Here is a 26,702-nt window from a genome sequence, read left to right on the forward strand (position 1 = left end):
CTGTGGTTATTAATATCCTTTGGAGTTCGACCAAAAGAGTTGTTCCCGAGGCAAAGACATTAATGAAATGGATCTATTCCTGGAGAAATGTTTCTAGGCGGAAATTTTTAAAGTCTGACAGATGATGTCATTGATTGATTGATCTGTCAAGAAGGGGAAATTAATTTGTTGTTTCTAAGGAGAATTATTGATTCACGATAGGTGAATTGAGGTCGACTGCACAGGTGTTCCAAGGTAGATGTTGTTGTAAGTGCACGCTCTCAGCGAATGTCAAGGTCGATGTTGTTGTTGTTGACACACTTTGATTACGCAATCAAGTTCTCGGGAATTCACTTCCCCCTCGAGTCCTAGATAAATAACATTGTTCCCTTTATAATTCATTGCGCAGGTGCAACCTTCGTCCCGGAGTTATTACACATAGAAACAACAAATAAATCGACCCTGGAAAAAGAGGTCATTGACCCCATTAACCACGTGTTCTCCCTAATGACTCTATGCCCATATATGGACTCCCCGTGGGAGCTCATGAGGCATCTCTACTAACTGCACCAGCCGACAAGTCGAATGGTTTGAATTCACCCCTAAAAGAAGGGGCTGGTGACTCCTCTGAGAATATGAGTGACGAGAATGAGGATTAGGACTGGTGTGGCCATATACCTTTGTCTGTTTATCGCAAACTTAGGATTGGGTGCTAGAACATTCAAGGTTTTAAAACATCATTAGCATTATTGAGGGCTATGGATATATTTTGTGTGGTTGAGTCTTGGCATAAGTATGCGGATGATCTGCAGTGCCCCTATTTACATAATTATTCTTTTTATGCAGTGAATAGATAAGTTTCTAAGAATAATCGGTATTATGGTGGTGTGGTTATGTATTTTAGCCAGACGTTATTTTCTTCTGCAGTGAAACTTGCGACCCAATCAGAGAATATAGTGTGGCGCTGACTTAAGTATGAGATTACTTTTTTAATTGTAGGTTCTGTATATCTAGCACCACAAAATAGTCCTTACTCGTCTGAAGACACGTGGACTATGCTACATGAAGAAACGCGATAGATTCAGCAGAAGTTTCCGGAGGTGTGTGTGTGTGTGTAACTGAACCCCAAGCAACTGAACCCCTGTAACTGAACCCCCGTGCAACTGAACCACCGTGTTACAGAACCACCGTGTAACTGAAACCCCGTATAACCGAACCACTGTGCAACTGAACCCCCGTATAACCGAACCCCCGTGCAACTTAACCCCCGTGCAACTGAACCCTCATGCAACTGAACCCCCTTTAGCTGAACCCTGGTGCAACTCAACCCCATTTAACTAAACCCCCGTGTAACTGAACCCCCATGTGACTGAACCCTCGTGCAACTGAATCCCCGTATAACCGAACCCCCGTGCAACCGAACCCTCGTGCCACTGAACCCTCGTGCAACACAACCGCCGAACTTACATTGGGTAAAACACAAAAGGGTTATTAACCATAGTTATTTAGCTATGGTATATTTATTTAACCTTTAAACTGTTGTGAATAAAATGACCGTCCCGAAATTTAGATTTGATGTATTTGGGGGGGGGGGAGGGGAAAGTAGGGTGGGATGGAAGCCTTCCGATCACTTTTAACTCTGAAAAAGTGCGCTGGAAATTTTTATTTCCTTTTAACTGAGCCCCCCCCCCAAAGTTCGTGAAAAAATTTTTCTAAATAACAATCATATGTTAGAACTAAGGAATTCGATTAACTTACAGCCTTTGCCCTTGATGCTACTGGTGGGGCTCCTAGCCCCAAAAGTATGGTTATTTGATCTTCAGACTATTTTGAACAAAATGTTTATTTTTATTTTGATCGGATGTATTTGGGGGGGGGGGATGTCGGTTAAGAGGGAAAGGATGATTGTCCTGTGATTACCTTTGATACTTCAAAATTGAACTTGAACTTTCAATTTCCAATCAAATGAGCCTCCTTCACAGTTTTTACGATCATCCCTTCTATAAAAACTTTAAATTTTAACAATTGGTAACTTGTAATAGCATACAGATTGCTGATACAGGTGTATCAGGAATTTTTTTTGAAACAGCTTAGCGTATCAAGAGGAAACTTCTGGGGCATCTACCTGCTACTACTGCTATTAATACTGCTACTACTACTACTAATTCAACTCTATTATTACTTCTACTGCTCCTACTACGACCTCTGCTACTATTAAACTAGCACTATTAAGGCTACGCATATCAAGTTGGAAATTTGACAAAATGAGGTATTTGAGGTGGAACTTGAACTAATTCAAAAGACACTATGTGCATACAGATTTTCAAAATGGCTAATCTCAAAAAGGGATTTGTGTATTAAGTTGGAACATTCAGAGAGTGCCTAAAGGGAAAATCAATTCCCCAAAAGGAAATATGTGCACGCTCAGGCCTGGATTTACCACTAAGTCCCTAGGTCCGGACCTAGAAGCGCATAATGCTAGCGGGAGCAATAAATTATCACTGAGTAATTTTTTCCAGACAAATACTGGACTGATGTGATTTATCGTCGCCAGATGCACTCTGCCGCCACGCTGCCTATTCACGGAAAAGTGACTTTAAAACAACACAGGAATTCCATGGTCACTTATAAACTGTCAGATGTCTCCCAAGAATGGTAGCAGATAGTTCGGTATTACCCCTCTCTTTCCTCACTTTTCGCTCATCAGTTGTGTTCTGTTAACACACAGTTACATGGTTACACACAGTTACAGTTACATGGGGATTCAGTTACACGGGGGTTTAGTTAATTGGTGTTGAGTTGCACGAGGGTTGAGCTGCTCAAGGGTTCAGTTAAAGGGGGTTCAGGTGCACGAGGGTTCGGTTATACGGGGGTCCAGTTGCACAGGGGTTCAGTTACATGGGGGTTCAGTTACATGGGGGTTCAGTTACACGGGGGTTTAGTTAAATAAGGTTGAGTTTCACGGGGGTTGAGTTGCATGAGGGCTCAGTATCACGAGCGTTCAGTTGCACGGGGGTTCAGTTGCACGGGGGTTCAGTTGCACGGGGGTTCGGTTATACGGGGGGTCAGGTGCACGGTGGTTCAGTTATACGGGGGTTCAGTTACATGGGGGTTCAGTTACAGGGGTTCAGTCGCTTGGGGTTCAGTTACACGGTGGTTCAGTTACAGTTGAACCTTCCTGGGGACCGTCTGGTTGTAGTAGGGGATTTTAATGCCTATGCTTCGAATGTATTAGGAATAACTCCTGAATTTTTTTTCCGACGATAATGCGGAGGTCCTTCCTGAGGTTTTTGGGATGGCACGGAGCAGTGACGATCAGTCTAGAAGAATGAATATTTGGGGGAGAAATTTATTGACATACTGCGGGGAGATTGGTTTAGCAATTTGTAATGGAAGATTTGGTAAGGACAGAGGTAGAGGTGAGTACACTTGCTTTTCCGGGCCAAATCCCAGTGTTATAGATTACACCTTTGTGGGTGTGAAGATCACTGCCTGCGTTGTTTTTGAGGTTCTCTACGTGCTGGGTTCGGATCATTATCCTATAAGAATTTCTCTCCAATTTTCAAGGATATTTAATTTTCCTTCTCTACCTTATTCTAGCCGTATATCCCAAGCTCAAGCTATAATGCGGTTACGACAAGATTGGACTGATGAAGAAACGAAAACACTGAAAGATAGGTTTTGCTCGGAAGAGATTTTGGATAAGTTAAAGGGTTTATGTGAACTCTCTTTGGACCCTGAAATAATTACTGGCTGCCTTTCACAACTCCTCCATGAAGAGGCTCCTCTGGTCCTGAAACGAATGCCGCCGAACATGGGTCCTTTTGATAATGATTGTGAACTTAGTTAGTTATGCCTATTTAGCTTATTAAATAAGGTAAAAAATGCCAATGGCCCAGAGCAACGATAAGAAGCCCTATCAACATTTAGATTAGCTAGAAAAGAACACAAGGCTTTAGTAATGAGGAAAAGAGCAATATACGAAACTAAAGAGCAAGAGAAGTGTTTTCAAGCTTATAGATCGGCCAGTATGAAGGAATTCTGGAAGTATTTACGTGGGCCACGTGACCAATCAAAAATGATCCCAGAAGTTAACTCTTGGCCGACTTATTTTGAAGACCTGGAGAATCATTGAAACTTAGCTTGCCAGGCACCCATCTACGCGCAAGTGTATACTGAGCCGATAGATGCAGTGGTCAGTGAATTCCCCCTCCCAGAGCATTCTTACCAGCTAACTCAGGAAATATCAGAGAGTGAGCTAAAACAATCCATCAAGAGCCACCGTGGAGGATCTTCGCCGGGTATTGATGGAATTCCGTCAACAATGTATAAGAAATTAATCGGTTGCCAGTTCTATTAACTTTATATAATGCGGTCCTGGTTTCATGTAGTTGGCCAACAGCATGGAATATGTCGGTTATAATGCCGTTATTTAAAAAGGGTGACCGGATGAAGCATGGTAACTATCGCCCTATTAGTCTAGTACCAACAATTGGTAAATTTTTGGAAAATGTTTTAGATGGTAGATTAGGGCTGTGGTTAGAAAAGAAAAATATTGTCAGTGAGACCCAAGGAGGATGCCAAAAGGATTATTCAACAACAGATCGTGTATTTATACTCCAGGCTCTTATTGGAAAATATTGCAGGGGAAATGGTAGGCTTTTTGTCGCGTTTTTGGACTTTGAAAAGGCATTTGATAGTATTGATAGACCTATTTTATTCCGTTACCTTGTAAAGATAGGCCTTTTATTATGTTATTAATTGTTAAAAAAGGTGTATCTGGGCCATTCAGAACCTTCAGAGGATCTCGCCAAGGATGCACGTTGTCACCGAAACTTTTTTATTCTGTATATCAATGGTTTTGCTGAGTTCCTTGAAAATAGAGAGAATCGTGTTGTATCACTAGGGTTTACCTTTTTTCTTTTTCTGCTGTTTGTTGACGACACGGCTTTAGTGGCCAAATCAGCCGAGGAACTCTAAACTCTTCTGAATTTAACTGAAGCTTGCCTAGAATCGAAGAAGATGAAGCTGGACGCATCTAGGACAGAGATTGTCATCTTCCAAAGTAGGAAGCCCAATGGACCTCAGGATTATTCATTTACTTATAAAGATGAGGCAATAAAAGTGACCCCAAAGTGTAAATATCTGGGATTCGCGGTCGCAGCAAATGGGAATTGGACCGAGCACATTAAATTGATGATTTCACGTGATAAGGCAGCTGCTTGTGCTCTTCTTCGACAAAAACATATCATGGGAATAAAAAAATATGAAGATGCACAAGTGCCTTTTTATGACTAAAGTCCTACCTGTTGCCCATTATGGCTGTGAGTTGTGGGGGACTACTACGGTAAAACAACTGGAATCTCTGCAGTTTATGTATTTTAAAAGAGTTATAGGCCTCCAAAATAATTTTAGTAGTTTGGTCCTAAAAGGTGATTTGGGTTTGCAGGATCTACGTCATATGAGGACTATGTAAATGATTAAGTTTCGGTTACAGGTTACGCGCTTACCTGATAACTGCCGGGCGAAAGCGGCCTACACAGAGATGTTGAGTTTTACCAAAAAGGCAGAATGGCCAAAACAATTTAAGCCACTGTTGGATAATACTGGTTTATCATGGGCATGGAATGAGGGGCAGGGTCATCCTGAAGATTTCCTCGGTAAATATGCATCGTGCCTTTGGGACCAAGAGATTCAGGTTTGGCAAACGGGTGTGGAAAAGTCTAGTAGCCTGCATTTTATAGACAGATTAAAGATAAGTATGGGGAGGAGTTTTATTTGAAGCTGAATCTACCGTGGAGAATCCTGAAGTATTGGTTGCAGGCGCGGGCAAATTGCATACCACTGCGTAAAGGATGCTGGGAGTCTTATGATGAGGGTGGCTCGGGAAGTAGGCGTGCTTGCCCCCTCTGTTGGGAGTTTGGGGATGGGATGGACCATTTTCTGAATAGAAGCCAAAGTTTGGCGAATTTTAGGGATAATTTTTTTTCATGGGGATGTACCGCTGGTCCTGGGTGTTTTGGGGATACTTCAAGGGACCTAATTATTGCGTTAAGTTGTTTTATAGAGAATAGTCTGATGGCGCGGAAAGAAGCTGTAGTTCAAATTTGTTGAGTTTATTGTTCTTTTCTTATTGTTTTTGTTTGTTTATTTATTTTTGTGTATATGGCCACTGGTTTCTAAATACACGCATGTATGGATGTATACAGTGGTAAGAGCTCACTCGATATGAAGCTTATTAGGAACAAAGGTTTTCGGCCAATTTTTACCTTCCTCCTACTCTCAAACAATTGTATAATTTCCTTGGCAAAAGGAATTATCCTCAAAAGTTTCAATATAATTGCACATCGAGAATCAAACGTATCCCTTTTTCCATTATTAAATAAATGTGTAAACAATGAGTACCTTGCATAATTTATGGCCTTTGTCCCAGGGATTTTTGGGGATATGCCCATCTCCAGAAACATACTTGTTGAATCTTCCGACTATTTTGGACCAAATGTTTATCTCAATTTGTTTTTTATCGGAAGCTTTTGGGACTGCGGAGGCTGGGTAGGAAAAAAGACACAAAATAAGGCTGGTTACCTCCCAATGAGTTCCAACTCTTGAAAAGGGCACTAAAACTTCTAATATCCAACTCCAATAACCTATTTTTGTTCTGGGAATATTACCGATATCCCCACACAGTGTCTTTTACATAGACATAAAAATTTCAACTTAAAATCCTCAGCCGTCCTTAAGCTGCAGATACACAATTTTGACGTCTTGGGTGCACAAGGTGTGGTTTGATTCAGTTTAACGTCCCCCACAAAATTCCCCGAACAATTAAACTTAATAACCTTGGCTGCTCCTGAGACATTGAAGATACGCGATTTGAAAAACCTAAATGCACATGGTGTATATTATTCAGTTCAACACTACTCTCCAGGTTTCCAGGAGGTTCAACTTATTACCCTTAGTAGTTCCTAAGATATTGTAGATGTGAAAAATCCCCCTGACCATTCCCTAAAAGATTCAACTTAATACAGTTGTAGCGATGAAAAAATTGGCTGGCTACACTAAGTATGGTACTAAATACTGACCGCGTCAAAGGCGATATTATGCCCAAGGGTCGTGAACTTACACCTTACGAGTTCTCCGATAGCGCCGCTTATAGCGCTGAAGATTATGCCAACAAGGCATGTGTTACCTTCAATTATTGAGTGAAAATAAAACGTACAGCCATTTGAATGTGACCTCTTTTTCTTAAGCTATCTGGAGATCTGGTTCCCTGGGACCGTTACCTTGGAGATTTTGAGAACTAATTACCTGTTATTAGGCTAGATCCAGATATATAAAATGAAATAAACAAAGATAAAAAAGCAATAGATTTATTGAACTTACATATTTAGGTGCACACGCAATGGGTCACTCCAAATGACAATAACGGTGACCGAGATACAACATGAAAGAATATAAGACTTCTATCTGAATGGTCCTGATTCTACATTACCAATAATTTCAAAAAGCATTTTTACCCCACTATCAAACGTAGCTCTTCAGTCCTGCGCTGTAAGAACTGGCTCATAATTGGCCCGAGTGGTCCGAGGATGCGAGCCTTTCGTCCAATAAATTCTTTTAAATATTTCTGATGATTCAAGCGTTCACACGGATCTTACAGTTTAAACTTCCTCAGAAATATTGTGCGTAGCATTTTTTTGTTACTAATTACCTTAGCGAAATTTAAACCGACTAGCGTCGTTGTTTGACTGAAGCTAGAATGCAATTTCTCTTTTTGCTGATTAATAATTTAGACTCATTGAAGCGGTATTTGAACTCAATTAGGGGACGTTTAATTTCTGTCCAAATCATCTTTAGAAGGAAAGAATGTTTTTATTTTAAATATATCGCATTTTGCTCACGGTACAAATCACCCTTCCCATCAATTAATGATGCCCCGTCATTAGTAATTGCTTGCCTTTGGGCTTTTAAAATGTTCGCCATTTATTAACTATTTCCTCTACATAATTATTTTATATTTATGTTATGGCTTAATCAGGAGTGATAAAAATTTTCTCTATTACTTTTCCTTTTTTTTGCTGTCTATGTGGCACACTTCTTTCTATCTATGCTATATTAATTGAATAATATGATAATACTACTTGTAATTCTGCTTGAATATCTAGCGGTACATACATAAATGATTTATAACAAACAATATTGGGATTACCATATTCACTGGTAACATTAAAACACTTTCACTATTGGGATTTTTGAGTTATCAAAGCTATTAGGACGTAACATGTGTAAATCCTCATCTATTTCATTACCTTTGGGTCTTTAGTGTACTCAATCCCTCTGTGGTAAATAATTGTAATTTACTCCTTCTTTCTCGGCCAAAATCTTTGAAGCAGTTATGATACAACTTCTTCGTGGGATAGATCAAGGACAATCGTTTTCCCACGATAAGCTTTCTCTAAATATCAACTGGGAAATAACGCTTCCAAATACAGGTGTGGGAATATGCTATCAGGGTTCATTCTCACCTGCTTTTTTTATAGTTCATAGGGTGCCTTATCATTAAGGGGTCGAACACTGGGAGTGCGTTTATTTTCTTCTCAGTACATAATTTTTAGGATATTTTGAGGCACATAGAAAATGTATTCTCGCGTCAAATTGTTCATTTGTGCCTTTTACAAAATTGTTGGAGAATGGCTTGCGTCGATTAACCCTTGCGGTGATTCCTAGGTTAATCACGGGGGAATTGAAGTTTGGATTTGGAACGGGTTGTCATCAAACTATAGTGACTCTTTTAACATATTGTCTTTAACTTCAACTTCAAATATCTTCAAATATCTTCAAATATCATTTAACTTCAAATATCGTTAGATATCGTTTAACTTCAAATATCGTTAAACATCAAATGATTCTGGGGTCCATAATGATTATCAAGGTCGATATTTCTGTATTTATATCTTGTACTGATCGATGGGGTTCTCAGAACTAAACTTCAAATTATCTTTAAATTCAACTTCAAATATCTTCAAATATCTTCAAATATCATTTAACTTCAACTATTGTTAGATATCATTTAACTTCAAATATCATCACTATGTAGTCAAATGACTTTGGAGTCCATAATAATTATCACGGGCGATATTTCTGTATTTATATCTTACACTGATCGATGGGGTTCTTAGGACTAAACTTCAAATTATCTTTAACTTCAACTTCAAATATCTTCAAATATCATTTAGCTTCAAATATCGTTGAGTATCATCTAACTTCAAATATCATCACCATACAGTCAAATGATTCTGGGGTCCATAATTATTATCAAGGGTAACATTTCTGTATTTGTATCTTGTACTGATCAATGGGGTTCTCAGAATTTATGTGATTATATAGTTCGATAATGTGCTGGATACTGAGATTCAAATATCGTGTTACCTGATACGTAATATGGTTCATGGTTGAAGAAATAATGATCAAAGGTAACTGTTGTTTTCGTAGATGTAGCTGGGATGAAAATTACCTGGGGTGCATGGTGAGTACTCTTCGTTGGTTGAGGTATGATGAAAAAAGAGGCTACTAGGTTGCATCTGCACTTGGAAACTTGTTGTAGTGCTCGATATCCAATGTATCAATCCGCTTCCTGTAATAAAAATAACGAGGCAGAATCACATGTTCTTTAAAGTAAATACTTATAGTACAAATAAGTCACGTATTGATCGGATACATGAATTTTTACGCTTTGAGACAGAGTTAAATAAATACACTAATATTAGTACAGGAAACTAAATTTTTATCGTTGTGGTTATAATAAGACGACATGATTACCATTGGGAAATTCAATACATAGAAGTTTCTTCTAAGTTGTTATAGCCTAACGACGTTATAAAATATTAATTCTTCAACTTTAAGTGTGGTCTCTTATTATACTTTCTAATATACACTACTACATACACTTTATTTTAACTTCTTTCAGCACTTTGTTAATTTTACATTAGTTTTAAAATAATCATTTAAACAGAGTTTATGCTACATGATTAATTTTGAGGTCTAATTTTACAACATGTTTCATGCCTGCATTCTTAACGCACACCCGTGCTGTTTAAGAAACGAATGTGTAGCGTCATAGCTTCATGGTTTTACGCAAACGATACTACAATGGGGTAACGAGAAATAGCAAGGACGAATGGAGACCTCTCTACCCACTTCTTTTTTAATGTCTTCCCTATTTCTTGGGTCAGACGTTCTCATGGGGCTCCAAGTTTAACCTCTGCATTTCAGCAGTTTCCCCATGTCTTTCTCTTGGTTTTCGTCTTCTTAGTTTTAGGATTTTTCCATAATTAAAAGTCAATAGGGTTCTTATGGTCAGGGAGGTTGCAAAAACGAAACATACGGCCGATTGTCTGTTCCACCAGAAATTGGTTGAGAACCATCCGTATATATTATCCATATACGTTAATCTCTGGTCTTCATTTGTAAATAGGAGAATCTGCGAATCTAATGCTTCTCTTATTTTTGTAAGCCTTATTGTCCCTTTATTCTTTTCTATTTTTGACCATATCGAGGTTTATATTTCCTCGTTTTCTATATTGGGAATAGTGTACGACAGGTTGATCGCCTTGAGGTTAGTTATTTTGGGACTAATTATCTTTGTGCTCGTGGTAATTAACGGTGTTCGGACGGTTGACTCTTTAGTTACGAGTCTACACCCTTGTTTTATGGTTATCGTACCCACATTTTGTAATATTAATTCTGTTTTGTAACTTGGGTCTATTCTTTCTGTATTATTGTAACAAGACAAAGTTCCAACAGTTTCTCTTGGAACAGAGAATAATGATAGTGTTCATAAGTATGAACATGATCAGTTCATAATTAGTCGTTTCTGTACTGGTAGTTTTTTTTTAACCCAAAAAATTAAAAGCTGCATGGGCCTTGAGTTTCCCCTCAGGCTTCCCACAAGCGTGGTCCAACGCCAGTTGTCGTCCTCAGTAGACCATGAGCTTCCTACCTTTGGTTATTTTCTGTTCCAACCTTTGAAAGGGCATAGAAATAACACTAACAAAAATAAGACATCTAAAACTTAATCAAATCCTTAGTAACATAGACTAATTTAGTCTAAGGTGCGCAAAAAAATTTATTTAATTGGGGATTGGGGGGGGGTTGCTTACAAATGTTACCTGTGTTCTATTATACCAACAGAGCAAAGAAAAACAGTTTGTCATTAACTTGAACTGTACCGAGTTTTTTTTTCTTAAAGAAAATACGTCAGTATATCAATCAAAGATGCTTGTTGTAACAAAACATTGAACGTAGATTTAATTAAACTGAATTACTAAGGTATGTCTTATGTCTAGCTACAGAAATAAAACCTACATATGCTCATCCTCTCTCGCTCTTAAATAAATAGAGCAACATAAAAAGAAAATTGACATTTTCAAATAAGCAGTTTTAAAGAACAAAAGACAGACTTTTGAGGACCTTTCTTAATTGTGTTGAAGGGTATCTGTTTATAAAAAAAAGCAATAAGTTAAGTATGATATTTGCCATCATTACAGATAACCCATAAAATTAATAAGCGCAAATAGCGCGGATATTTATCCACTAGGGGACCTAACATGTGCGAGGGGAGTCGACCCCAGCATTACAAATGACACTCGACCAAAAAAAAATACATTTATCTATTTGTAATTATTCTCAAAAGAAAATATTAAGTAAACATACTTCTTAAATAGTATCAAAGGCAGGAAAATAGCATAAAGAATTGCATATAAAAAACAAATTTTGATTTTACGCAATACATGTCAATTCTAATATTCTGAGTTAGAAGATTAAAATCAAGTAGCCTTAATAAGGTCCATGTTTAAATATTTTTCAATGTAGCTCAATGATTCCCCGCCCCGCTTTCAACGCCTACTAATATATTAAGGCAATAGTTGTTTTTTCGTAAGGTAGTAGGCAAAATGTGCCAAACAGGACCTAAAAACACTATTTGTCACCATCGGTCGACCACAAGCTTCCCACCTTGGGCCTTTCTCCCTGATCGCCGACGTTTTGACATCACTTGTATTATATATATATATTTTTTAATATTTACTTGGTTAACTTTACTTGCACACTGTTAAATTTATTATGGTGGATCACAAGTTGATTTTCATAAGGGATTTGAAATTTGTCTTTACATTAATTAGGGATATTTCCATCTGTCAGGTTTTTTAACAGTTCCGCCTAACTGTGTTGTTATTTTCTCCTCTGTTTCTTGCGGTTTTTTCTTTTTCGGTTTTTCTAGCGAAATAAGGTCAAAATTTTTGTATTGTTTTTTCAAAAATTCTTCCCCTTTTAATCTTGTTTCCTTGGCGTGTGCAGCTGCTGAAGTCGGCTTTGATTTCCCTATTTCTTTAACTACTATATAGTCTGATTCACCGTCAGACTCTCCGGAACTGGTTTGCGACGAATCCGGATTGGAACTTTTAGAGGTGGCACTTTTTGAGGTATCACCTGCCCTTCCTTCGTAAATTTCTACTCCTCTGGAAGTAGAAGATTTATTCTCTAAGTCCTCGCCTTGAGTTCTCAACTCGGGGGATTTGAAAGATTCTTGAGAGCTTTGGGAGGAATCAATAGTTTTTACGGGGTTCCTCCACTGTTTGAAGGCCATGTCCTCAGGGGGATGGGGCAGTTTTTGCACTAAGGTTTCCCTCCATGAAGTCCACTGTTTAGACTAGACCTTTGACACAGTTATATCATGATATTGTCCTTGCTGGTCATCCTTGGGAGTTTTGTTCTCGAACAATGTACTCTGACTCGTATTTATGGGGAAATTTATTAAATCCATAGCTTCTCGCAGGTTTATTTTAGTTGAATCTTTGGGAGTTTTCTTTACAGTAATACCAGGGGTTTCTACAGCTCTGTTTAATTCCTCCTGTAAGGACAGGGGCCTTTCTATCGGTGTTGCAGAGGAAACCATATCGTCTGGAAATCTTTTGGGGATCATGGGGTCAAAATTCTATCGGGGAAAAATTGGGTTTTTGGAGATATTGTATAATCTAAATCTCCTGCACTCGCCGATGAATAGCCTTTTGGACTTTTTGGTGTTTTTATTCTTACTGGTATTAGGGATTTTTTCTTTGGAATAACTTGATTTTTCATAGCTAAAAATTCTTCAAAATTTTTCTCATCACTGTCATTCTCGAAATAGTCTTGCTTGAGATTCAAGGGTTTTAGCTCTGCCAATCTTGATCTAGGGGGCTTATTATCGGCATCTGACGAATCAGTAGAGGAGGGATGTGATACCCATCACTCTGGAATTTTGGCTCTTTTTATTCGGCTAACGTGTGCCTTGTAAGTTCTTCCGCTATCGGGGTTCTCCATTTTAAAAGTATAATCGTTATCGTACCTTTTGACTATTCTGTACGGTCCAGAATACTTGTTAGAAAGTTTTTTGCCTTCCGTTTTTGCTTCGTTCTTTAGGTAGACGCAGTCTCCTACTTTGAAATCTATACTCCCCTTGACTTTGGGTTGGTTTCTTAGCTCTTGATTTATTTTACATTTTTCCAGCTCTTGCTTAACTATTTTATAAGTTTTCCTCACCCTATTTATGAATTCTTGTTTGTAATCTTCTGAGCTATTATAATACTGCCGAGATTCAATAATCTCATTATACGGGATTCTAAATCACGACCAAAAAGTAAATAAAATGGATTATCTTTAGTTGTTTCTGAATAAGCAGTGTTGATTACGTTAGTTAAATAAGGTAAGAATTGATCCCAGTCGTTCCTATTGCCTTTTGTATAAATACTTAATACATTCGAAAATATTTTATGCCTATTATCTATTTTACCATTAGCTTGTGGGTGGTACGGAGCTGTCACCATTTTCTCTATATTAAGACAACTCATTAAGTCTTTTGTTACTTTTGAAACAAAATTGCTCCCGTTGTCACTAAAAATTTTATTAGGAATGCCAAATTTTAAAAATAATTTTGCTAACGCCTTACTTGTGGCGTAAGCACCTTGATTCTTTAATGCTTTTGCAAAATTAAATCCGGAAAAATGATCTATAACCGAAAGAATACAAGTATGGCCTCTGCTAGAAACAGGCAAGCCTCCAATTGTTCCGTGTAAGTCAAATGATATGATATCCAAGGGGTACTTTGCTACTGGGATTCTCCCCATTGGAGGATTAGGATAAGCTGGGACGATTTTTCTTAAATTGCATGCTTCGTATGTACTTAAAAATTCTTTTAGTTTTGCCTTTGCGGACGGCATTTAAAAATATTGTTTTAATTTATGGAACGTTTTCAGTACTCCAAAATGCCCACCTGTATCCGAATGAAAATATTCAAATGCAGGCCCTATTAAGTTTTGTGGTAGCACAGGTATTATTGAGGTTTGGTTTCTATTTGTCTCAGCAGTCACGATTCTACATAGTATTTCTTCATCAAGATCATAGTAAAAATTATCTATCTCTTTTCTAAGAGTTTTGAATTCATCCGGTAACGCATCATCATTCACAAAATAATCAATTAGTGCTACATACATTTCGTCCTTTTTTTGCTTTCTTTTTATATTTTCCAAAGACAAGGGACAATAGTTAATCTTATTTTCTTTTACTGTGAGTTTGACTTTGTTTTTCTTACATCCATGTTTGCTTTTAGCATTTATAGCGTTAACTTCATTTTCCTCAGTTTCCGACGGAATATTTTCTGGGTATCTACTCAAAAAGTCACAAACTACATTTTGTTTACCTTTTAAATGTTAAATTCGTAATCTAGGTCTTGGATTTTCATAATCCATCTAGCTAGAATGCCCGTGGGGTTTTTAAATTTTCGCAGGTACTGCAAGCTTTTTGGTCTGATCGTAGTCTAAATTTTTCTACCAATTAAATAATGTCTAAATTTGTCCAAGAGGTGGATAATAGATAATAATTCTAAGTTTGTGGCGAAATAACTACTTTCACCTTTTGATAAAGTTCTACTCTAGCATATAATTTTTTCTATTTGTTTTTGTTTAGGCATACCCTCTAGAGGATTAGATTTTTCTACGGGGATTATTTGCAAAAGAATAGCGCTAATGCCTTTTGAGCTAGAATCCGTCGTGGTCACAAATTTTCCGTTTTCGAAATCAGGAAGAGATTATATAGGTTCTGAAGTGAGTGCCTTTTTGAAACGGTCTAGGGAGGTTTGAGCTTCCTAGGACCAGGTAACTTTATGGGAGTTGCCCTTAGTTAATTCCGTGAGAGGTTTCGGAATTTTGGCATAATTGCGTACGAATTTTCTAAAGTAGCCAGTAAGACCTAAAATTCCCCTTAATTCTTTCACAGTTCTGGGGGGCTTGAGGTTTTCAACATATTTTATTTTATCAGGGTCTGGGGATATCTCTCCTTGGGTTAAAACTACTCCTAAAAATTTCATTTTATTTTGAAATAAATTTACTTTCTCAGGCCGGCATTTTAAATTGCCTTGTCTGAACTACTCGAACATTTTAGCTAACGTTGCTAAGTGTTGTTCAGCATTTTGTCCCACGCACATGACATCGTCGACAAAATGAACTATATTCTTTAATCCTCTTAACAGGTGTAGAAGGGGTCTACATAGCGCGCGTGAACTTCTTTTAAGCCCGAATGGTACCCTTCAGTATTCATAAGAATCATATTCGGATGCTGAAAATGCAGTTTTATGTACATCTTATTCGGCTATTTTCTCTTGGTGGTAGCCTTGGGTAAGGTCCAAAGAAGTTAAAAATTTTGTTTTTGCTTGAAATTGAGTCAAGAATTTCATTTATTCTTGGTAGAGGAAATTTATCGCTAACTACTTGTTTGTTGAGGGCTCTATAGTCTACTACAAGTCTAAGATCACCATTCTTTTTGGTACTAAGATCACTGGTGCACTATACAGACTTATACTTGGGCGTATAATTTCTTTTTTTCTAATTCCTGAATTTTATTTTTTAACCATTCTTTGTGCTTATACGGCACACGATATGGCTGTTTTGCTACGGGATTACCAGTCGTTAATTTTGAATGGTCATAAAACGGTATCAGTCCTACGTCTTCTTCAGATTCCAAAAACACATCTTTAAAATTCCATAATAATTCGCATATTTTTTTCTTAAGTTCCAAGTCCATAATATGATCCATATTAAATTTGTTTAAAAATTGTAATTTAGTTAAAGGATATTTGTTATTTGAAGTTTTAATGCCGTTAACTAGAATTCTTTTAGAATTATCCCATGTATTTAAATCATTCTCCGTTAAAACCTGGATTTGAACTAAACACGTCCCCTTTTTAATTGGAATTGTATCATTTTCGTGGTTATTGGTCACCCAAATAAAACCTTCTCCTTTGTCATAAGATATAATCTGTTCTTCGCATAACAGATTTTCGGGTATTTCAGATGGGGTCGCAAACCATATTTCTGATTTGCTGATTTGCTTTTCATTAGCTACGTCTAATAGTATTCTATTAGACCTTAGAAAATTTGCACCTATAATTGCTTCGTACGGAAGATTATCGCATATTATAAAATTTGTCTGGAAGATCCTATTGTCCCTTTTTACGTTTAGGCAAATTGAACCTATTGTATCCAATTTATGGTCTGTCAAACACGTTAAGTCAGGATTATTAGGGTTCCTCTGTTGCCTAATATGCAGAGGCAACATGTTAAATACGCATGAGTTTATGATATTTACAGTAGCTCCGCTGTCAATTAAGGCCATAAAATAAACGTTTTCTACACAAAAATCGTTGAATATAGGTAACTTGTTAATAATATCACTACAAGACGGAACCACTATTGTTTTGGACCTATTAAATATACTGGGCACCCTCTGGGTCCAATTTATATTTCTGAGGGGCCTGAAACGTTTCCCTGAGGATTTATTTCATGTGTCGGTGCCTGTAATAGGTATTCAGACGTATGAGGTTCCGTAGGCATATTTAATTGATTTACATCTGCCTGCCTTTGCAATGTATTATTATGGTGACTTGGGTGTCCTATGTCAGTGCCGCTTGCTGGTGCTGATTGCCAATGCCATCGATTTGCAAAATTTTTATTTCTTGTCGTCGCATTTTCGTGATTTACGTATGGTATTCTTGCATTATATTGGACTTGGCGAGTATTTGGGTTTCAAATCGGTAATTAATTTGTCTGTTGGGGGGAGGGTTATACAAATTTGGTTGATACGTGTTGTAAGGTACTGATTGGCGCAATCTTCCCTGGCTATAGCCTAATGCACCACCGGCGCTAAAATTTGTTCTTCTGAACAAATGGTTGCCATAATTTTGCCTACTGCCGATAGCACTTCTTGGTATGCGGTTGGGGACATGATGGCACTCTCTCGCGATATGCCCAACACGATTACAATTATATCACCTTATTATTGTAGGGTTATTTTCGTAATTGGATTGTTTTATAGGCTTAAAACTTACTGTTTTCTGCCTAGCGGGTTCTTGCTTTTTATTTCTTTGTGGCACTGGGGAGTTATCCCTTGAAAAGAAATTGGGGGACGCCTGATCGCTCTTGAAGTTTATGTTCGCATTTGAATCGCCTAGGCTGTTTATTTTTGCTTTACTGTGATTTGCGACCATCGTATCGACTTCGATCAATCGCTCTACCTCATGAACTGCGAGATTCAACGTCTGAATAGTTTCGGATATTACCACTGTATATAGTTTTGAGGGTGGCCCTTGCAAGAAGGTATTTAGTATGACTTTTTCATACAGTTGCCCCGAACCACTTCCGTATTTTGCCTCTACAGAAATGCGTATATTATCAAGGTATTCTCTGTTCCGTGTTTTAATTTATTTATGGAACTGGTTTCTATAAACCTATCTTTAAATGCTTTTAACAATTTATCAACCGAATTTATTGGCAAGCTGGCGTCGTCGTCTATAGTATGTTCAATCTGCTTCAAAAAGGTTAAGGCCTGGCCTTTTAATCGTAGCTGGAGCATGTCGAATAACGCTACTAGCTCTGTTTTTGTTAGTTGTACAAACTGGGCCAATTGGATAATAAATTCGTCAATATCTGATTGACCATTGTACTCCGGGATAGATTTTGCTATTTGTATATTTTTCGCGACCAATTTTTGCGCTATTAATTGTTCTTCTAAATCTTCAGACATTTTTTTTTGTATAAATTTTATTTTTTACTTAACCTATTTTGGGGGAGGCTATTATCTCCTAAGAGATATTTTAAGGGGTTTCCCTGTCGTAGCTTAGCGGTTATAGGCCTAATCACTTTACTTATATGTCTGTATCTTTCTAATATTTGAATTCAAATTATAAGGTTTATAGCGTAATTAGTCCACAAGTATTCCTTCAATTTCCAAGCGTGCCCTTTGTAGCGATGAAAAAATTAGTATTTGTGGCGATGAAAAAATTGGCTGGCTATACTAAGTATGGTACTAAATACTGACCGCGTCATAGGCGATATTATGCCCAAAGGTCGCGAACTTACACCTTGTAATTTCTCCGATAGCGCCGCTTATAGTGATAAAGATTATGCCAACAGGGCCTGTGTCACCTTAAAATTATTGAGTTAAAATAAAACGTACAGCCATGTAAACGCGATCTCTTTTTCTTGAGCTATCTGGAGATCCCATTCCTTGGGAACGTTACCTTGGAGATTTTGCGAACTATTTACCTGTTATTAGGCTAGATCCAGACATATAAAATGAAATATATACAGGTAAAAAAGCAATAGATTTATTGAACTTACATATTTAGGTGAACAGCAGTGGGTCACTCCAAATGACAATAACGGTGACCGAGATACAACGTGAAAGAATTTAAGACTTCTATCTGAATGGTCCTGCTTCTACATTACGAATGTTTCTCAAAAAGAACTTCTACCCCAATATAAAACGTAGTTTCTTTGTCTTGCACTGTTAGAGCTGGCTCACCTTTGGCACGATTGGACTAAAGATGTATACCCTTCGTCCAATAAATTGTTTTAATTATTTCTGCTGATTCAAACGTTCACAAGGCTCTTATAGTTTAAACTTCCTTAGAAATATTGTACGTAGCATATTTTTTTATTACTCACTCTCTTAGTAAAATCTGAGGCTTGGATAGCGCTGTTCTTTGTCTGGGGGTGACTGCCCTTTTTGTCTTTTCTGATTAAGGACTTTTTATTTTTGAAACTAGATTTAACTTAATTAGAGGAAGTCGGAATTATCTTTAAAAAGAAGGAACTTTGGTATTTTAAATACATTGCATTTTACTCACGGCACACAGTTAGCCATTCCTGAGACATTGCATATGCACCATTTTAACACCCTATATGCATATACTGTGGTGTCTTTTGATCGGGTTCACCCTCATATGTGAAAGAGAAAGAAAACAAAGTGTGATTTTTAAATTATTTTGGCCTTATTTTCTGTGACACGAAAAAAAAACAGCTTACCAGAAAACATCATTGCTGTATTTGTACTTAGGCCATGAAGAACTAAACCAAATGACTTCGAAAGGAGACTAACAACCACCAAAATGACATCGTTTACAAAATATCTGCGTGCCAATGGCATAACTAAAAGAAGTGCCAGGGCCCCAAGCCCATACTTAAGTCCAAAGTAATAACTATACAGCTCATAATCCCAAAGAAGAGGGTAGTTGTGAGTATAAAGAAAGGCAACATCCATTTCTCCTATCAAAGAAAGAACATTAATCGACATCAACCAACAATTCCAAGATTTAGGAATAACTAAATGACAAAAAATGAAAAGATCGGCCTGTTGTCATTGGCTGACTTGCAAAATGACATAAAAAAACAAGGTTGCAGATATCGTCTTTATCGCTAAACTTGACCAAAATGGCAAGGCAAGTACATATGATTTTTTCAAGTGGGAGAGGGGAAGGGAGGATTAAGAGGGGAGGGAAAGAGGAGGATTACGCAAAAGAGAGATGAATACGAGAGATGAAAGAAATTACACAAAAAATCATGCAGTTCAAGAGAATTCGGGGAGAGACAGCTTTAGATCAGATGCCCCTCTTCCTGCGTTTTTTCTCGAGAAGAGTGGAAAATTATTTCGGAGTTTCTGAGAAAGCCTACAATGAAGGAACACAAAAAGTGGAGTTAAATCATAACAATTTTATTTATATTTCGAAAGAATTAAGATAACAAAAGCCATATTCATCCTTTAACATCAGTGATATGATAAACAAAACTTCATAAACATCTTAAAAGGAGAAGTACAAAAAAGAAATTTGGAACTTTTCTCTTCTAAAATTACAGTGCTTTTTTTAAAGTATTTCAGAGAAGTCACTTCTTAGGAAAAACATTTGTGCTTTTGTTACCTATTAACAACAGAATTTCTAAAGTTTAATTGATTTTGTAAAGATTAGCTGCAGCTTCTTATAGTGGTTCTGTTAGAAATTTAAAATGCTATCCATATTTATTATTCTTGTTTTTAATCTGCCCACAACCTCCTCCAAACTCTCTAGAACTCTCTAGGTGACACTAATTTTCGACAAGAATACAATGCCATAATATCAGTGCAATAAACCAGCCAGAGATTTCATCCCCGAGCACCTCACCTATTACGGCTCCTCAAAAGACACTTATTTTACTGTTTAAATTTAGTTTAATTTTTAAGTTTACTGTTTAACCTCTTTCAGTTTAATGTCGTTCTGCAATTATTTAAAGAAATTTTAACACAGTATAATTTTCAAAAGATTGAACACTGAAAACAATTAATACATCAAAACAATTGGGTTATTATGATGATTCAAAATAAGTTTAAAGTAACCCATGAAAAGACATGAGCCTGAATAAATTTGCCTTATTATTGAGGAAGGGGGAAGTCCCCCAATAGGAGAAGTGATCTTGGTGAGAATCAAATCATCAAATTTAGCATAGTAGATAGCCTTACAGTGGAGGAATCAAGCTCCCACCTATAAAAACTTAAAAATTTGCATTTTTCACAGAAGAAAGATTACGCATGCGCGTTTAATTGTTTGTGGGTTTTTTCCCACAAGGGCGATCGTATCGAACCAATGGTCTTAGAAGATGGGGAGAGGGCTCATTCGAACGACAATTATAAGTTCTAGTGCCCTTTTTATATGGGTAAAAAGACTGGGCCACGGGCAAGAGGCATTTTCTGCCGTTTTGCGGCACTAAAAACGATTTTGCCCCAAGAGGACCAAGATGATAACAATAGAAATAGATTTAAAAGCGTCGAAAAACTACATATTGAGCTTCCCAGCTACAGATGTAGTAGTGGTGCGGGACGGCATATTCGTTCCTGAAAAGTGTCGTAGTCAATACAAGATAATGCGTAATACAGACATTTATTTTGATGTTTCTTTCAACAAAATAAATTCACTTTTTTAATAAAATTTTGTTCAAACTTTTTAAAATACTGCTAAATTTTGTTGTAAACTATGTTCGTCGGTTTTTGTTTTTTTTCGTGAATTAAAATTGCCAAATAATCTCTTTCCAGTTTAATCCAAAGTACAGCGGGATTACACAAATTCAGTTTTTAGCAATAAAACTTTGCCACAGCCCACTTACTACTACTACTACAACTAGCAACTCACCACAACACCAAGCCGCTTGAGGCCTACACAGGTACGCAAGCTCCTCCTACCAACCCATCAATTCAAAGCCTCCCTTTTTGCACCATCCCAGGAAGTTCCCATTTCCTTTAAATCTTTCTTTATGACGTCCTCCCACCCAAGACGAGGACGACCTGCTTGCCATTTAGCCCTCGACAGTTGGCCAAAAAGGACAATTTTTGGCGACATTTCATCTTTCATCCGCAGAAAATACTCTAACCACCTTAGACTTTCTTTCATTGCAGCCCTAGAAAGCGGGGATTGGACTTCATTCTTTGAACACCCTATATACTGTCTAAAATATGGTCAGTTAGCCAGGTTCCAAGAACAATCCATAGGCAATTTCCCTGGAAAACATCTAGCAAATCTTCCTCTGCTTTTCGGAGCGCCCATGCTTCAGAGCCATATTTGACCACTGTCATCACTGTAGCTTCTAATATTCTAATCTTGATTTGCAGACTTATCTTCCCATTCTTACACACTTTTTTTTACTGTAAAAAAACACCCAGAGCCTTGGCTATTCTACTTTTAACATCTTCACTTCTCCCACCATCTCTACCAATAATACTACCAAGGTAAGTGAAGCTGCCCACCTGATCAGTCTTTTTGTTACCCAACGTCACTTTTTCATCTTCACTTATTCCTAGCCTTAGTGACTTAGTCTTCTTGATATTAATTTTAAAACCTATTCTAGCACCCTGAACTCGCGAAACCTCTAAAAGTTCTTTCATTTTGCTCCCACTTTCATCAAGGATGCTTAAATCATCAGCATAATCTAAGTCCAGGAGTTTTTCCATCCCATTTGATTCCGTGGTCTCCAATTGCCTTTCCTGTGCTCCTTAAGACAAAGTCCATCAAAATGACCCATATAAAGGGGGATAGAAGACCACCCTGCTTAACTTCTGATTTAAAACAAAACCAGCTGCAAACCTCATTCCCTACCTTAACCGCAGCATGTGTTATTCTCGTACATAGCACTAATCACTTTAATGTATTTGTCTGGTATACCATACAAGGATTAACCTTTGCTCAAGCTTTTATCAGCAGAATCGAAGGCTTGCTCATAATCTATAAGAATGAGGATCAAAGATGTTTGAAAACTCAGGCACTTCTCAATTATTAGCCTAAGAGTGAAAATTGGGTCGACATATCCTCTACCTTTTCTAAAATCGCACTGTGTTTCCCTTAAAACTTTGTCTACAGCATCTCTCAGTCTAAAAAGTATTATATTACTAAATAATTTGCTACCTACAGAGACAAGACTAATGCCTCAATATTTACCACACTCACTTTTACCACCTTTCTTATACAGTGGTTTAATTAAGGTTTTCCTAAAATCGTTAGGTACTTCCGCTTTTTCAAAAATCATAGTCATAATTTTAAGTAAAATGAAAGATTTATGTAAACTTTAGGTTTTATGTTCCAAAACAAAATATTTTAACTACAAAAAACATAGATATTTTAAAACGAAAAATATTTACTATTCCATTTTTCAGAAACATTAATATCTTCAAACTAAACAAAAAAAAATAAATAGTAAATTTGGAGCATAATCAAACTTGTTTTTGTTTGTTTAAATACCATATAGTTTATTGGCTGAATAATTTGGGGGAAAACTGTCAAGAAAACTTTTACCTACGACCCCAAAGACTCTTGAGTTGCTGTGTGTGTGGAGGCAACAAAAAACTAATTTCATGACTCTGATTCAACCAAAAATCCACATGGGCGGGTATATCATGACTCAAATCCTAGAAGTGACAGCTTGAGTATACACTTATTGTCTCGTTATTATGACTTAATAGTTTTTTAAGTTCAGCGAAACGTGTAGATGTCAAAGTTTTTTGAGAAGGAGAACATGTCGTTGTCTTGACCCTTGGTTGTTCTACCTGCAAAATTTTCATAAATCCTAAAATTTATAAGCTAGTTGAAAAAGACTATTTGAAAAACAAAACAAAAAAAACTATGGATAGGTCATACTTGAGACACTTCTAAAATTTAGTTATCTCTAACCAACTGACGAACACACATATTACTCCTATGTTTAAATGGAGCAAAACTCATATGACTGAACTAAATCAGAACACACTATATGCATCCAGGTTATAAGAAAGGCATACTTGCAATATCTCCGGAATGACCAAAGGCATTGAGTTGAAACTAGAAATGTTGAGTTGAACTAAAGTAGGCTACATAATTTTTTTTTTCAAAAGAATTACTCCTTCATATATACCACTTCTACTACTAAAAACTCACAACAGCACCAAGCAGCTTAAGGGCTGCACACACTCTTCCTTAACCCCAATCTATACAAAGCTTCAATCTTTACCAACTCCCATGAAGTTCAAGTCGCTTTCGAATCCTTGCCTATAGCCTTTCCTCATCACATTCAGGGAGGACCTACTTTTCGTTTGAGAGATGTATGGCCAAAAGGCAAAATCTTCGGTAATCTGTTATCTATTATCCGTAAAAGTATCCACTTATCTCAAACTTTCTGTCATTATAGCTGAAAAAAGTACGATAGCACCCGATTTTACGTACAGCTAGTTGTTTAACATACGGTCAGACCTTTATATGTGTTCCATGCCCAAAATTGTATAGAATCTCTACAAAAAAAAAAAAAAAACACTAGAGGGCATATCATTCCTTAATACGTGCCCCCAATCAGTTATCAGTGGCACTTTGGTATATCACACAGAAGAAATACATCAGTCTTTTTGTTTGGATTGATTATGATTTCAGGTACTTTGGTCATTCGTGAAAACGGTGCTACTTCAGAACTATCCAGTGTTGACAGTGCTTCTCTACTACTTTCAGATTTTCTAACAGACCTTTAAAACTTGTTCTTGTGTTTGATCCTTGGTTTGTTCCTCCAAACCATTTGTTGCTATGTCCGATCCATGTTTTGTCACGTGTTCGCTCCACTGTTCTTTCTTGTGTTCATTACAGCATTTGTTCCATTGTTCATTGCTGTGGTTGTGCCTGAATTTGTTACTGTGTTTGGGCATATTTTCGTTGCTAGATTCTTTCTATCATTCCTCCTTGAATATTTTCCTGCTTACATTACAGTTTTGGATTCTGCTTTTTTTTCTTTTCTTACTCCCTTCCCGTGTTGCTTTGTTCCACATCCTACGTTTTTTCCTGCTTTGACTGTGTCTTCGTTTCTCTTTTCTTAGTTTCAATAAGCTGTGACAATGGTATGATACTGCATTGATTTTTAGCTGGTTTGTCATGAGAAGCACAGTTTATAGTCGATGGTTGAGCTGCGTCACTTATTAAAATGCAGTTTTTACCAAAAATACATTTTATTTAATATTATTTATTCTTAATTTGTGTTTTAATTTTTTTACTTTTTCTTAAAGGGGCACTAAATATGAAAATGTCCTTTCAAATGAGCCATCTTCTAACATTGTATGACCACTGGTTTGGTATAACTGGTTTTAGTTGTCATAACACCAACGAAAAGCAATAAGAAAGAACATCACCGTAACAACCACGAATACTGAAAAGAACTAATAAAATGTATATTGACAGTTTAGCATATATTGATATTTAATCCTGAAAGTCTCAGCGGGGTTCGATTTTTTAATGCTATAAACGAGAAAAAATAAAATATATTTTGTTTTTAGTAAAGTCAACGTTACAACCTGGTTCTTAGAAGGCAGGCATAAGGGGCGTTAGCCCATCTCCTGCTTGTGGCAGTTTCTATTCGTTAAAAGTTTGGCTTAGTTATTTATCAGTATTTCTGTTTGCTTTGGGTTTCAGTTACATATTGATAGCGATTCATGTTTGTTTCATACTTAAATTACTGTTAAATTTTATTTCTGCTTGTTTTAAGTTTATTCTAAAACCAGCACTTCCCTAAAAAACTGAGCTTGATTGAGCTTTTTACCTTTAGGGTTGCAAAAGGCCGTTTCTGCTCCTACTCCTATTTTTTAAGTCAGTGTTTTTGTTTTCATTTTACAAAATTCTACAAATATAGGGACAAATCACAAGTCAGTTTATTTGAACAAAAATCCCAGATATCTTGCATGAACTGCAAAGCTAGAGTTTTAGTTATTGAAAGTTTCAGCTCAGCTCTTTGCTTATATCAGAAAACAGTTTCTTTTATTGCTACTGTACAAGAGCCCACTCAAAACATGAAAAAATCTGAAAAAAATAGCTTACCTGCCGTAACAGTCATTACAACAAAACTAGAAATGAGTAACAATACGATAATAGTTCGTCTGTTTTCGTCTCGTTTCTTAGCTACTGTCTTAACTGAACCAATAAAATCTTCACAACTCAAATATCTTGTACAGCTCTTACTTGTTGTTCCTTCACTTTGAGGCGGATTCACTTCAGGAATTAAGAAAATCACATAAAAACAAATAAGCGAATGACAGCAAAGTATAGCAAGAAAGACGAAAGTGTGGCTATTTGAAGCACGAAATATAGCGCCACCAACAAATGGACCAATTGTTCCACCAACAAACGTCATTGATTCAAGAAGGCCAACTCTCATAGTTCTTAATTCAGCACTACTAATCGTCGTAACGTAACTTACCACTGCCATTATACAACTAACAAAACCACCAAATAAACCAGGAATGATGCTTGCAAGAATAATGAAGTCAATAGGGACTGCTGGATATGTTGACATAACCATGTACACTATTGAGGATAGAATCATACCAACTGAAGGTAAGACTAAAGGTAGCTTTCTTCCGTGTGTGTCACTGTATGCACCTAAGAAATTACATACAATTATAGATGGTATAGTTAGGCTTACAGTTGAAATTAATATCCAATGAGACGAGTTTTTTTGTATGATCTCCAGCTCGGAGGTATTGTTCAAGCTGCTTATGTCTTGGCAATCTTCAAGAGTTAGGCTGGGTCTACTTTGGCAAACCTTTTTATAAACAAGATCTTGAAAGACTGCATATTGCATAAACGTTGCCAGCATATAAATAAGAAGGACTGGCTCGACAGTAATTCCAGTAAGCATGGTTCCCGTTACAGATGTGCTGAAAATAACTTAGAATTAAAAGGAGAAAGTATAAATTCGTACACAACTGAAGCTAAAAAAATCAATGGGAGAAACAAAAATGTTTTAAAGGATGTTTCTTCTAAAATTAGAAAAGTATTATTTGGGATTTGTAAGTTGGCTCTCCTGACTGCTCCATCATAAACACCTAAAAACGAT

General features: G+C 36.9%; 1 protein-coding gene across 2 annotated transcripts in view; it reads right to left on the bottom strand.

The window, feature by feature from the left end:
• Positions 1-26,702, bottom strand: part of LOC148942878 (proton-coupled folate transporter-like) — a 94,405-nt gene that overhangs the window by 60,463 nt on the left and 7,240 nt on the right. For both annotated transcript variants that reach the window (XM_089102177.1, XM_089102176.1), the window contains exons 2-3: positions 25,685-26,523; positions 19,371-19,610 (exon numbers count right to left, since the gene is read on the bottom strand). In XM_089102177.1, coding sequence (XP_088958303.1) covers positions 19,371-19,610; positions 25,685-26,504 — 1,060 coding nt within the window. In that variant the 5' untranslated portion in view covers positions 26,505-26,523. The remainder of the gene's footprint in view (positions 1-19,370; positions 19,611-25,684; positions 26,524-26,702) is intronic.

The sequence above is a fragment of the Artemia sp. Qi Xiang Cuo genome, chromosome 16 (assembly GCF_049724085.1).
Source record: "Artemia sp. Qi Xiang Cuo chromosome 16, ASM4972408v1, whole genome shotgun sequence".
Lineage (NCBI taxonomy): Eukaryota > Metazoa > Arthropoda > Branchiopoda > Anostraca > Artemiidae > Artemia > Artemia sp. Qi Xiang Cuo.